Source organism: Sceloporus undulatus, chromosome 5, assembly GCF_019175285.1.
Source record: "Sceloporus undulatus isolate JIND9_A2432 ecotype Alabama chromosome 5, SceUnd_v1.1, whole genome shotgun sequence".
NCBI lineage: Eukaryota > Metazoa > Chordata > Lepidosauria > Squamata > Phrynosomatidae > Sceloporus > Sceloporus undulatus.
Genome location: NC_056526.1, coordinates 101,211,725 through 101,225,938, shown reverse-complemented (window position 1 = coordinate 101,225,938; position 14,214 = coordinate 101,211,725). Strand labels below are relative to the sequence as shown.

At 41.6% G+C, this 14,214-nt stretch overlaps 1 protein-coding gene across 4 annotated transcripts in view; it reads left to right on the top strand.

The window, feature by feature from the left end:
- The window catches only part of VWF (von Willebrand factor), a 247,354-nt gene extending 234,546 nt beyond the window's left edge, over nucleotides 1-12,808 (top strand). For all 4 annotated transcript variants that reach the window (XM_042469124.1, XM_042469122.1, XM_042469123.1 and 1 more), the window contains one exon: nucleotides 12,434-12,808. In XM_042469124.1, coding sequence (XP_042325058.1) covers nucleotides 12,434-12,622 — 189 coding nt within the window. In that variant the 3' untranslated portion in view covers nucleotides 12,623-12,808. The remainder of the gene's footprint in view (nucleotides 1-12,433) is intronic.
- Nucleotides 12,809-14,214: the final 1,406 nt, after the last annotated feature.

Sequence of the window (14,214 nt, the reverse complement as noted above, 5' to 3'; positions counted from 1 at the left end):
GAGAAGAAGAGATGGGGTGGGGTGCAATAGCAGGAATTCTGCCATGGATAAAACCTAGCATTCGAAGGGATTCCCAAGGGTCATCCAACCCCCCTTCTAGCATGAAGGAATACCTAGGAGTTGGAGTTGAAGCTGAGAGCATGTGATTTGCCTATGGTGAAGTGGGAGGCTACAGTGCTAATCCCAGCTCAGCCATGTAAATCCAGAGGGTGACTCTGGGTAAGTCATACTGTCTCAGCCTCAGGGACATTTTGAACACTCCTTGCCCAAAAGCAAACCAATCATAGAATATATAAATAAATAAATTGTAACTTTACCATTTAAAGAGGCTTTCTTTAAATGAAAAAAACCAAGCATTCTCCCCTTTCCAAAGGGCAGAACCATCACCATTCGTGATGATGACAAACCCTATACATAATATTTCCTCTTTTTATTTATTTTTACCCCTTCCCTCCCCCCCCCCAATCCCAGGAATGATGTTTTCTTTTTAATTGCTTTTCCTGAGGCAGAAGAATTCTGTTATGTGCTTGCACAGAGCTTTGACATATAAGGGGACTGGACTGTGTGACCCTTGGGGTCCCATTATTTCTCCGTAGACAGGCATGCAAAATATTACGTTAGCAAACTGAGCTAAGTGAACGTTATTTTCTTTGGTTTAATTGTTATAAACAGAACATCACTGGAGAGCAGAGTCTGAGCAGCTGAAATATTCCCTGCTGAATTCTTCTTCCCATTTGTTTTTCAAAGCAAAGTGAACTAACATGGGGGAGGATGCCCTGTCTCCTTTCATCCTACTGCTTTATTATTGGCAAGGAGAGTACAGAATATCCATGAGTGTGAGAGTGCAATTTACCCAAGGTCACCCTCTGGATTTACATGGCTGAGCTGGGATTAGCACTCTAGCCTCCCACTTCACCATAGAAATTCACTGGGTGACTTTGGGTAAGTCACATGCTCTCAGCTTCAACTCCAACCCTATAAGCCTAGGCATGGTAGAAGGGGGGTTGGATGACCCCTGGGAATTCCTTCGAATGCTAGGTTTTATCCACTCCAAAATTTATTGGAGTATCCAAAAGCCAGACTAATGTCAACTTCCCATAGAGCATTTACTGCCATGGCTCCCAAATTGTGGAACAGCTTCCCGGAAGAGATCCGTCTTATTACCATCTTAGACGCCTTCAAGAAGGCACTTAAGACAGATCTCTTTTGGTGAGCCTACCCCCCTGATCTGCTATAAACAACTATAAGAAGGCACTTCATTCTGAGCATGTTTACTAGAATTTAGATGTTGATATGGATATTTTATAGAATTGATATAATGTTGTGATTTTATGGACTTTATTTTATATAAATTGTAATCTTTAACTGAACTGTAATTTTTAATTTATTGATGTAATCCTGCCTCGATCCACAGGGAGAGGTGGGAAATAGAAATAAAAACTATTATTATTATTATTATTTATTGAACATTCAACTGAGATAAGAATAAAAAGGACATGTAGGGAAATGTAGTGAAACCACCAAAGAAAAATTCAAGCAAATAGCCAGCTCATGCAAGAAGCAAGTCAGAAAAGCTAAAGCATAGGGATCCCAGGCTTTCTAGAGAGGTTAAAAACAATAAAAAGGGCTTTTTTTGGTAATGTCCATAACAAAAAAAGAAGAATGCAGAAGATTGTGAAATGCAAAGAAGGAACAGGGAAAAAGAGAACTACGCAACAAATTCTTTGGAAATTATCACACAGGGATGGCATAAGGATGGGATTTGCCACAGAAGGCTTTCAGATCGCAGGGCTGTTGTCCCATCATTGAAGCAGTTTTGCATTAACACAAACTCCCATTAATGCAAAATGCTGGGCAGTGCTCCTTCAATGACAGGACAATGATGGAACAATAATAAGATCATTTGAAAGTCTTCTGTGTGATCACAGTCAATCACACTTTCCAAATGGGATAATGTCCGGATAAGCGGGATGTCATGTGAAAATCCTCTTGTGATCGCACTATGAGAATGGGAAAAAGACGAGACAAGGATATTTTGTTCCCCATCTGATAATCGCCTTTATCTTGATTTTCTCTGAAAAAGAGAACAGTGCTCAACCTGTGAAAATGGAGCATAGAATAGGTAAAAAGATAGTACAGGAATATCCGGCTATACTAAATGAATTCAGACTCTAGGGCCAGATGAACTGCATTCAAGGGTATTAAAAGAACTGGCAGAAATAATCTCAGAAACACTACCAATATTCCACAAGAACAGGAGAGATACCAGTAGACAGCAGGAGAGGAATTTTTGTCCCCTTCTTCAAAAAGGTGGGGTGAGGGAGGACCAAATAATTAGCTCCCAGTCATCCTAATATCAATACTAAGGCATTTGATTAAACAGAAACTCTGCATACATTTAGAAAGATATGCCTGAAAATAGTTAGCATTTTCTTGCTAACTATTTTCATATGTGGTGGTTATGTAGGGAGATAAAGGAGTTTTGGGAAGCATTGCATACTAAAATCCAGAATACACTGCAAACAAAATTTGAGATCAGCCCTAAATTGTTCTTACTGAATATTACAGATGATCTGGAAGGTAAATTAAATCAAGATCAAATTGGCACTCTGATTTACATGGTCACGGCTGCTCGCTTAATTATTGCAAGACATTGGAAAGGGGGAAATACCCATATGCTGGAGGATTAGTCTCTAAAACTACATGATCTGATGATAATGGATAAACTGACAATGCTGATTAATGGGAAATCAGAGCCACACTTTCAAAAGAAATGGGGGAAAGTTAAGGAAATGTGGATTTACTGATAAGAGGTATATCAGAGGAATTTACTGGTATAATTTGTAATGAAGAATAGCAGACTATTTATGGTGCTGTTGGTCAGCGTTGTTGGGTACACCAGCATATATTTTATGTTTATGTGATTAATGATTAAGGAAAAATGCTGAAGGCTTGACTCTGTCCCTTTGTTTGTTTGCTTGTTTGTTTTTCCAATTTTCTCTTTATTTGTTGTCCTTTCTACGCCAAAGTCTCAATATGTAACAGAGGGATCTGCGGGATTGATTTGGGGGGAAATGGAATTTGTATATGGATAAGCGATAGAAATAAAATAAATTTAAAAAAGAAAAGAAAGATATGCCTGGATTACTAAAAGTCAACATGATGGGCTTCTCAAAACAAGTTATGACTAACTAATCATATATTTTTTTAATAGAGTCAGAAGCATTGTAGATGAAGGGAATGCTGTGGATGTAGCATATCTTGTTTCAATAAGGCCATTGACATGGTCCCCCACGATATCCTTGCAAAACATCTAGTAAAATGTGGTCTGGACAATGTTACTGTCTGATGAATATGTAATTGGTTCACCCAAAAGGTGCTCACCAATTATTACTCCTCATTCAGGAGAAAATCATAGAATTATAGAGTTGGGAGAGACCCCAAGGGTCATCCAGTCCAACCTCCTGGCATGCAGGAACTCATAATCAAAGCACCCCCACAGATGGCCATCCAGCCTCTGTTTAAAGGCCTCCAAAGAAGGAGACTCCACCACACTCCAAAGGAGTGTGTTCCACTGTCAAACAGCTCTTACCATGTATTTGTCTGTTTAAATACCTCAAAGGATGGCGACTCCACCACACTCTACAGGAGTGTGTCCCACTGTTGAACAGTTCTTATGGTCAGGACGTTCCTCCTAATGTTAAAGTGGAATCTCTTTTCCTGTAGCTTGCATCTATTTTCCGTGTTCTAGTGTCTGGAGCAGCAGAAAACAAGCTTGTCCCATCCTCAATGTGACACCCATTCAGATACTTAAAAATGGCTTCCACAGCCACTGATTTCTCTCTCTTCCTGTGCAGGAAATGAGGTTTAAAGCCTCTGAAATCAGTTAAAAACAGCTAGGCTGCTAACTCCATCCCAGTGCCTCACAAAAGCTCACCACTCAGGAGCAAAAACACTCCAAGTTTGAAAAGGACTCACCCAATGAAAATGGCTTTCTCAGCCACTGTTTTTTCTCTCTTCCTGTGCAGGAATTGAGTAATGTGGTGCCACAGAGCAACATTTTTATAAATCACTTGGCTGATGGAATAGAGGGCATGCTTTTCAAATTTTCAGACGACACTGAGGCAGAGGAGAAAATGAAATGAACAGCTCTGATAGATGACACCTAGCTTGATATATAACCCATTCCAAAGAAATAGAAATAGACCATTCCAAAGAAATAGATCAAAGAGGAAATGAGGAGGAATGGAAGCATTACTTCCATTACTACATTTCAATCATGAGACTCACCCAATTAGTTTTCAGTGATGTCTGTTAAATCATATTAGCCTTCACGTGCTACAATGTCAGGTCATCTTCTATATTTCCCATGATTTGTGCATTAGTGTAGAGACATCTGAGTTCAGTCTCTCCATTGATTCCTTGTTTTTTTTCTGCACACTTTTGGGTTCTTGCACTATTGGCAAAGACTTTATCATTGAAGCTATTGTCCCCAGTGCTTGTGTCTCCCTGCCCTCTGGAATGCTATCTTCTTTCCACATTAAGTTTAAAGCCCTCCTGCTCAGATTTGAAAGATTACTAGCAAATACATTTCTTGTCAGAAATCTTCCTTAATATTACTGCAGTTTATGGTCCAAGAAGCCAAATTGTATGATCTTTGGAGCCAGATATTTACTTCTAATATTTTTCTCCCTTTCTAGGCTATGTTTTTCAATAGGAAGCAGCAACAAAATATCGATTTGAGCTCCAAGGTCCTATAGCTTTTCCACCAGAGAATTGGAGTGCTTTGCAACTTGTTGAAAGCTATAGCTTGCTGTATCATTTGTTCCAACATGCATCCAAAGGAAGGAATAATAGTTGGTTGACCTGATGAATCTTGTCAGCCTCTCTGTTGCATCATGAATGCTCCTGGGAGACAACACACTTATCAAGACATCTTATCAGGCCCACACATGGCTGCTTCTGTTACTTGCAATAGGAAATCACTTACTACCACCACATATTTTCCCTATCTCTGTCCCTTCCTATCCATTGACTGTAGCCTTTCTGTCTATAGAACACTCCAAGATGACCCTCCCGACTTCAGAGGTGTAAAGTTTTTGTTCCTATTCCTCATATAAGACTGTCACATGGGGGAAATTGGGGGATTCAAAATTCATTTTCCCAGGAAAGTTGCACAATCGCAGCAAAGATTTTCAGATGATGTCACAATCTAAGAAGACGTACGCCAAGTAGAACCAGGAGTGCTCCAGCAACAAACAATTCATGGGATTTCCCTATGACATGAATGGCTTGTTGCTGGAGCATTCCTAGTTCTTCCCAGGATAAGTCCTCTCAGATCACGATGTGTGTGAAAATCTTTGCCTCAGTCACTCGACTTTCCCAGGAAAATGCCTTTTTAATCCTCTGATTTTGCCCCATGTGGCAGTCTCCATGCTTGTTGATTAAGAGGAAAGCTTGAAATCAATTCTCAAGTTTGTAATGTGATTTTTGATAGTTATACTTCTGTGTCACATTCATCAAAGTATCAGCTCCTGGTATTCAGGAACTGTCATGCTTCCTAGCAGCATTTCTAATTTCTTGCCCCTCCAAGAGAGTTCATTCTATTCTTCTTTTAAAAAAGCTTCATTTTCTCTGCTCATTTGAAGTGTAGATATCAAATTGTTCTTCCTTCTCTTCCAACAGAGAAACCAGCTTGCACTTTCTGATAGTGTAGTATGGCAGTTCCTCAGCCAAGCAAGCAAACATGACACAGATATTGCAGTGTAGCAACTTCATCACCATCCATGTTTATCATTCTACATATGTAGTAGCTCAACTATCCAAACTTTTCTCTCAAAGATCTTCATGAAATACCCACAAAATGTCTGTTTCCCTCTTCTTGTTTGCTGAATTGCAGAGACTGAGGCACATCTATTTAAAGCCCTCAGACAACTTACAGATGCAGCAGAAGTCCCACTACCTTAAACTATGTACTCAGGGAGAGCATATAGCCCCAAAATCAGGCCTAGACAACATACGGCCTGTGGGCTACAAGCAGCCAGCCAAAAGGTTTCAAGCAGCCCAAAAGGATTTGGAGGATGTTGGTGGCTGTAGTCAAAGCTGCATGCTGTGCAAACTTGCTCCAAGCCCCAGCACCCTTGCAAACCAGATCCTAGTAGCCATTTTCGTTCGTCCCTTGCTCCTTGCCTCCACCTGTCCCACATTCCTCCTCCTCAGGTACCAACCCCCTCCCAGTTTTCAGAGTTTCATGGTGCTTCTCTCCATGGGGCTCTGAAGGCTTCTTCCCCCCACACACACCAGGAGTGTTTATATTCCTGAGTAGTGAGTCATAGGGGTGGAGCTAAAATACTAACTACTTAGAACTGTTTCAGAGGCATTAGACTCCTACACAGGTACTGTATACTAAAAGAGAAGGGAGTTCAAGACAGATGGGAGTTTCTCAGAAAGCACAATTTCACACAGTTCCAATGAGTTAGAAAAATGGGAGGTGTCTCAAGAATCCAGGATGGATGACTAAGGAACATTCAACTGAGCTAAGTTTTAAAGGAAACATGTATAAGAAATGGAAAAATGGGGAAATCACCAAAGACGAATTCAAACAAATAGCTAGCACGTGTAGGGGGTAAACTCAGAAAAGCTAAAGTGCAGAATGAACTCAGGCTTGCTAGACAGGTTAAAAGAACAATAAAAAGGGTTTTGGGGGGTATATCTGCAGCAAAAGGAAGAAGGAGGAAATGGTAGGGCTACTGTGTGGAGCAGGTGGCAAAATGCTAACAGAGGACAAAGAAAAGTCAGAATTACTCAACACCTTCTTTGCTTAAGAGTGCTCAACCTGAGGATAATGGAGCAAGAAACAGAATAGGGGAAATTTAGCACAGAATAAGTAAAGAGATAGTAGAGGAATACCTTGTTAATCTAAATGAATTTAAGTCTCCAGGACCAGATGAACTACATCCAAGAGTATTAAAAGAACTGGCAAATTTAATATCGGAGCCATTGGCAATCATATTTGAAAACTCCTGGAGAACAGGAGAGATCCCAGCAGACTGGCGGAGGGCAAACATTGTCCTTATCTTCAAAAACAGGGAAAAAAGAGGATCCCAACAACTGTCATACATTAGTCTGACATAAATACCAGGAAAGATTCTAGAGAAGATCATTAAACAGAAAGTCTGCGAACATCTAGAAGGCAATTCCATAATCACAAAAAGTCAACATGGATTTCAGGGAAACAAGTCATGCCAGACTAATCTGATCTCTTTATTTTTTTTTATAAAATTCCCAGCTTGATAGATGAAGGGAATGCTGTAGATATAGTATATCTTGATTTCAGTAAGGCCTTTGACAAGGTTCCCCATGACATTCTTGCAAACAAGCTTGTAAAATGTGGGCTAGACAAGGTAACTGTTACATGGATTTGTAATTGGTTGACCAGCCGAACCCAAAGGGTGCGCAACAATGGTTCCTTTTCATCCTGGAGAGAAGTGACCAGTGGGGTACCACAGGGTTCAGTCCTGGACCCTGACCACAAATTGAACATGAGTCAACAGTGCGATGCGGCAGGTAACAAGGCCAATGCAATTTTAGGCTGCATCAATAGAAGTATAGTGTCTAGATCAAGGGCAGTAATAGTTCCACTGTATTCTGCTTTGGTCAGGCCCCGCCTGGAATACTGTGTCCAGTTCTGGACACCACAATTCAAAAAGGATGTTGAGAAACTGGAGCATGTCCAAAGGAGGGCAATTAAAATGGTGAATGGTCTTGAAACCATGCCCTATGACCAACGCCTTAGGGAGCTGGTGATATCTGGTCTGGAGAAGAGAAGGCTAAGAGGTGATATGATAGCCCTGTTTAAATACTTGAAGGGATGTCATACTGAAGAGGGAGAAAGCTTGGATGCAAACTGCAGGAAAAGAGATCCCACCTCAACATTATGAGGAACTTCCGGACAGTAAGGACTGCTCAACAGTGGAACACACTTCCTCAGAGAGTGGTGGAATCTCCCTCCTTGGCGGTCTTTAAACAGAGGCTGGATGGCCATCTGTCAGGGATGCTTTGACTGAGAGTTCCTGCATGGCAGGGCGTTGGACTGGATGGCCCTTGTGGTCTCTTCCAATTCTATGATTCTATGATCTATCACAAGGATTTCTTGGCAGGATTTGTTTGGAAGTGGTTTTGCCAGTGTTTCTCTCAGAAGCTGAGAGAATGTGACTTGCCTAAGATCACTCAGTGAGTTGCCATGGCCAAGCAGGGACTCAAACCCTGGTCTGCATGGTCATAATCCAATGTTCAAACCATTACACTACACTGGCTTTCTTGAAGCATTCTTCTTGTAGTTGCTGTTGTGCCTTCAAGTCATTTCTGATTTATGATGATCCTCAGGGAAACCTATCATGGGGTTTTCTTTTCTAGATTTGTTTAGAGGCCGTTTGCCATTGCCTTCTCCTGAGGCTGAGAGCATGTGACTTGCGCAAAGTGACCCAGTCGTTTTCATGGCGTAGCAGAAAATTCAACCCTGGTCTCTAGAGTCATATGCCACACTGCCTTACCCCACAGGAAAGTAGCATAATGTTGGAGTGGTGCAACCACCTCTATTCATTTTCCCTCTTCTTCACTCTGAAGGCCTGGGTTTAAGGGGTGGAGGTGCTTTTGGAGTCCCACCAGGCAGCAGCTACATGAGACTCTGAAGGCCAGTGGGGGGAGGGCTGCTGAAGGCACCTCTACCCATGTAGTACCTTTGAGATTAACTGAAATTTCATGCATCTGAGGAAGTAGGCTCAAATCTACAAAAGCTCATGCTACCAGCTTCTTACTTTGTGGAGTTTATCATTAGGGGGAAAGAAACGTCCTCGTTCCATCCTTTTCCCATTCTTATAGTGCAATCATGAGAAGATTTTCATGTGACATCATGCTTATCCAGACATAATCCTGTCTGGAAAGTGCAATTGACCACAATCACACAAAAGACTTTCAAATGACATCACACAGATCTCATCACTGAAGCAGCATTGCCTGGCATTTTGCATTTGTTAATGCAATGCTGCTTCAGTGACAGGACAATAGTGCTGTGATCTGAAAGCTTTTCGTGAGATCACAGTCAAAGATGGAATAAGGATGAGGGAGCTATCAGATCCTTATCCTGGCACCATGTACATATAAATAATAATAAATAAAACTTTAATTTATATCCCGCTTTTTGTTTCCACAATCAAAGTGGTGCGCAACCATTAAAAAATAAAATATATACAATTCCCCCCCTTAAAAAAGGATTAAACAATTCCATCCATTAAAATTACAGACGATAAAAATCTAAAAACAAAACTACAATAATAAAATAACAGTGGGCAGAGTCTTTGCTTGTATATGACTGTGGGGGGAGCGTTACCTGGCTGGGATCTATTCCGGGAAGGCCTGCCGGAAGAGATCCATCTTGACAGCTTTCTTGAAGTTCTCAAGGTTGGCAATTTGACGGATCTCATCTGGCAGGCCATTCCATAAAGTGGGAGCGATTGCAGAAAAAGTCCTCTGGGAGGTCACCGTCAATCTGGTCTTTGTGGACTGCAACAAATTCCTCCCAGAGGATCTGAGGGTGCAGGGCGGATTATATGGAAGGCGGTGATCCCATAAGTACTGTACACTATAGATTTCAATGTTTGCCCCTAAAGCCTCCTTTGCCGCTCAACTTTCTCCCCGATAAGTGCTGGAGGGTGGCGGCAGAGGAAGGGTGAATGCTCACCCCTCGAGTGAAAAGTTGGAAAGTGAAGTCCAAAACACACTGCAGAAATAATCCACTGTGAGACCGCTTTAACTGCTCTTGCTCAATGGTAGAGAATTCAGGGGATTGTAATTTTGTGAGACATTTAGCCTTCTCTGTCTGAGGGCTCTAGTGCCACAATAAACTACAGTTCCTAGGATTCCCTAGCCCTGAGCCAGTGCAGTTAAAGCAGCCTTAAACTGGATTATTTCTGCAATGTGTTTTGGACCTGAGCTGCTAAAGACCTATCTGTGACCTGAAGAAGTTTAGCCTTTTTAAATTTTGGCCCCTGACTAGTGCCAAGTTGTGCAGGCCTGCCCTAAATGAATAAACACACTGTCACAAGCTCCAAACAATGCAGCTGAACAATTAACCCTAACACCACACCCCAAAACAGTTCACTTCTTCTTTCTCCTCTGAGACTGAACTCCAGATACTGAGGAAGCAGTACTATATTGCTAGTAACTGCTGGCTTCACACCACACAAGTCAGTGACACAGAAGAAGTCTGTTTAGCTATGTCCTGGAGAGGTCACACGGCCAACAAAAACACCCCCAGACAACTCAAAACTAGCAGTTCACCTAGTTTACTTTTCTCTCCCCTGAGGATGACCTCCTGAGACTGAGGCAGCAGCTGTAGAAGGCTAGTAGATGTTAGCATTTTCTTTTCTTTCTTTCTTTTTTTAAAATATGTATTATGCATTTCTCCCTTTTGTTTTGATTTCATGTTGTGATCATGTAACAGTGGCCTTTCTTAAAAAGTGTCTAGCAAATTAGAATTAACAAGTCAAGTGTCTAGCAAGGGAAAATTAGCAAGTGAAGCCACCTAACTTACTGGGCTGGCCAATTTTCAGGGGGTAAGGGCAGTAGTGCTGGGACTCTGCGATGTGTACCTGCCCCGGCTCCTCCCAGTTGGTGATGGGGCTGGTTTTTGTAGGCTCTGATTGGCTGGCTGGGGCATTGGGAGGCAGTGCTTCTGAAGCCAAGGGAGAGCTACAAGTCCCAGCCATGGGATGGGGTGGGACTTCCGGTCTCCCCCACTGGCTCACTGCCTGCAGAGGTCAGGATTTTTGCCCCCTCCTTGATTGACAGGGGTGGGCCTTTATTAGGTTGTGTGGCCTATGATCAGTACTATTCCAGCTTGGATCTCCCTACCCTCTCACCCTGTGTTCTGTATGAGGGTTATGGTTAGCTGTCACAACTTCTGGAGGTGGTAGCATGGGCCATGGATCTAGTGGGCATGGCTACTGGGGCTGCAGAGCACTGGTATCAGAAGTCCCCACAGGGTCCTGGGACTGAGGAGGAACTGCCATTGCAGGGGCAACTCATGAGCAGCATCTCACGGTGACAATGGTGGAGATACAAACATGCAAATATCTAGTGACACCCTTTGTCATCCTGAGGTCTGGCCATGACCAAATAATGAGTTCATAGATCAACAGGTGTGTTGATTGATGCCAGACCCATGCATTGGGCCAACCCCACTGTCAGCTGTACTCAATAAATGTGTGGCCTTTTCCATTGCAATTGGTAATTTTGGCATGCTTCCTTATTCCTGTAACTTTTTACAGCTATTCACAGCTATGCAATTATTCACATTGTGAACTAGAGTTCTCCTCTGCACATGGATTGGAACAAGGGTTTGCTGCTGTTTTGGAAATAGATGAGTCAGTATTAATGTTTATGGTTATGATGCAATGCTAAACCATGGTTAAGACAAAGAAGGGAAACTGGAAAGAATTATTGGCAGATAAAGAAGTGGAAGGAATGTATAGGCTGAAATTGGCTTCTGGTTTGCAAAACATAGGACTCATTCACATTATGAGAACTCAATGTGGAACCCAGGTTATTTAACAGGTGCACACATTTTCCTGACTCTACATGGTGCAGTTGTGGGGGGGGGGGCCCTTGACCCGGTGTATTTAGCACCAGATTACCTACTGTGTCTTTTTCATGGTGTTGCAATGATCTGGATGATTGGTAGTGAGAGAACTCATTACCGGATCAATCTGGATAGTGTGAGATCATTTTGAAAATGGAGATGCCTCCATTTTCAAAACAATCTGCCTTGTTTGCCACCTCTTCCTTTCCCCTGCTGCTGCCACGTCTTTCTACGTTCTCCTTCATCTTCCCTTTTCTTCCTTCTTCCTCCTTTTCCTCTCCCCTGCTATCACCACATCCTGCATCCTCCAGTGTCCTCTTTTGTCCTCTCTCCTCTTCCTCTTCCTCCTGTCCTGCTATGATAGAGTCTGTCATGGTATTTTACCCCTATTGCCATTTCCCCATCAGAGTCTGAATGGCAATAGGGATAAAATGCCACAGAGAGATTCGATCATGGCAAACATAGTGGGAACTTCAATTTGGAATGGCATTGCTGTGGAGACACAGATCTCCTCAGTAAAAAAAGGTAAGTGTGAATGATCCCATGATTTATTTGTAGAGAGGTGATTTTTTATGTTCAAGGTATGTAGAATTTTTGATCGTCCAGATTTTTTAAAACTATTTCCATAATCCCTTAGCATTGGTCATGCTGTGTCAGGCTTCTGGGTCTAGAACATCTTCCTCATTCTTGTTTTGCATAATTAATTATCCTGAGACAGTAATTAGCTCTTGTGATAGAAACAACATTTTAAGATGCAGTGTAACAAATACCAACTATTTGTTTTTTGACTTTCAGGGGAAATGTGCAAGCAAAGCAATGTATAACATTACAGTGAATCTCATTGAAGAACAATGCACCTGTTGTTCTCCTACAGTGACAGATTCAATGCTAGTGCCCCTCTACTGTGCCAATGGCTCCATAGTACAGCATGAAGTCTTCAATGCCAGACAGTGTGAATGTCTTCCAAGGAAATGCACACCATAAATATGCTTCAGAGCTAATGCATTTGTGTGTGTTTTTAAATCCAGCTACCAAGGAATTTTCAATCTGATTCTAATTTTCTATTGTGTTTTGGGTTTTTTATTTTGTTTATTTGCATTTTGCTACTGATCTAAACAAAGCATTCAGTATAACAAAGCATGCAATAAACTCACTTATCTGCATAGTTTGGATCTTTTTCATCTATGTTGCATTATTTCTTTCTTTGAATGATCACAACTGTCAGCATTAGAATCCAGCAATTCAGAGAGCATCTCTGAATAGTTTAATAACATTTGTGACTGTTTAAATTTTTTCTGTTCAAGATTATGCCATCACCAAAATAATTGTCATAAAGCATATAGTGCTTCTTAATGCAGTGGACTTTTATAACGGATGAAATCCTGTCCAACTCAAGTGTTTTTCAAGAGTTCTCCTCAGGGGTGTACCATGACCCTTGTTAAGTTCCCCATCAGCTCTCCACATGGTTCTTCTTCCAGATGTTTTGGACTACTAAATGTTACTTTCTAATAAATGTGTGGGAACAAGAACTGGGGACAGCAGCCCAAACTTCGGCCAGTTTCTCTTCTTTCTCTCTAATTTCCAGTGCTAACTCAGTGAACTTAAGTATTTTTATGTTTTGTTTTGTCAATATTGTAGTATCTGATGTTGCAACTCATCAGGTCTCAGAGTCCAATATATGGTGAGCCATGGTTTGTTCACATTTGAGAGCAGCAATAGAATCTGTGAGCCTCCAACACCAACTATCATTAACCCCTGACTGTGATCAGAGCTGGTAGAAGATCAAGTTGCTTACCTGTAACTATCGTTGTTCAAGTGGTCTGTGCTTTCACACAGTGCGTTTTGCACCTGCACAGAAACCCCTTTCAGAATGTTCCAGAACTGAATAGCTTTGGTAGGAAAACCTTTCCCCTTGAACTCTGCATATTCCAGCCTACAAAGCTACTTTCCCCTCTGTTTCCAGTCCACCAGAAGTGGAGGATATTGGAATCAAAGAAAGAAGGGAGTGAGAACAAGTGTGATGACTACTCAAAGATCCACAGTTCTAGGTAATCAATATATTTTTGGCACGGCCTCTGTGCCTCACACAATGGGTGACTAAAAAAGTTTACCAGGGACCTGTAACAGGAACAAAGATTATAGTACCCTATGACCACACTTTGTGTTGTCCGTGGCACTAGAGTCCAAATGATGATGTCTTATAAACGTTGTGGGCTGAGACCATGTGGAGCTTTGCGAATGTCAGGCACAGAGGAAGGCTGTAGATGCAGCAACAGATCTGCTAAAGTCAGCCTTGATTGAAGTTGGAACTGGCTTGCTTAGCAATAGTGTTAGCCAAGTCTGCATCATCCACTTGGAGATCCTCTGATAAGAAGCATGGTGACCCTTTTAAGATCACCATAACAGACGCATAATCATCTGAACTAGAGAAAAGTAGTCCTTTTAATATTAAAGGTGAGTGCTTGACAAACAGCCAATGTATGCAAAGACTTCATTAAAGATTCAGGAAAGAATATTACTAAGACTATATTCTTATTGATATGGAAATCACAAATTATTATTATTATTAACCTTTA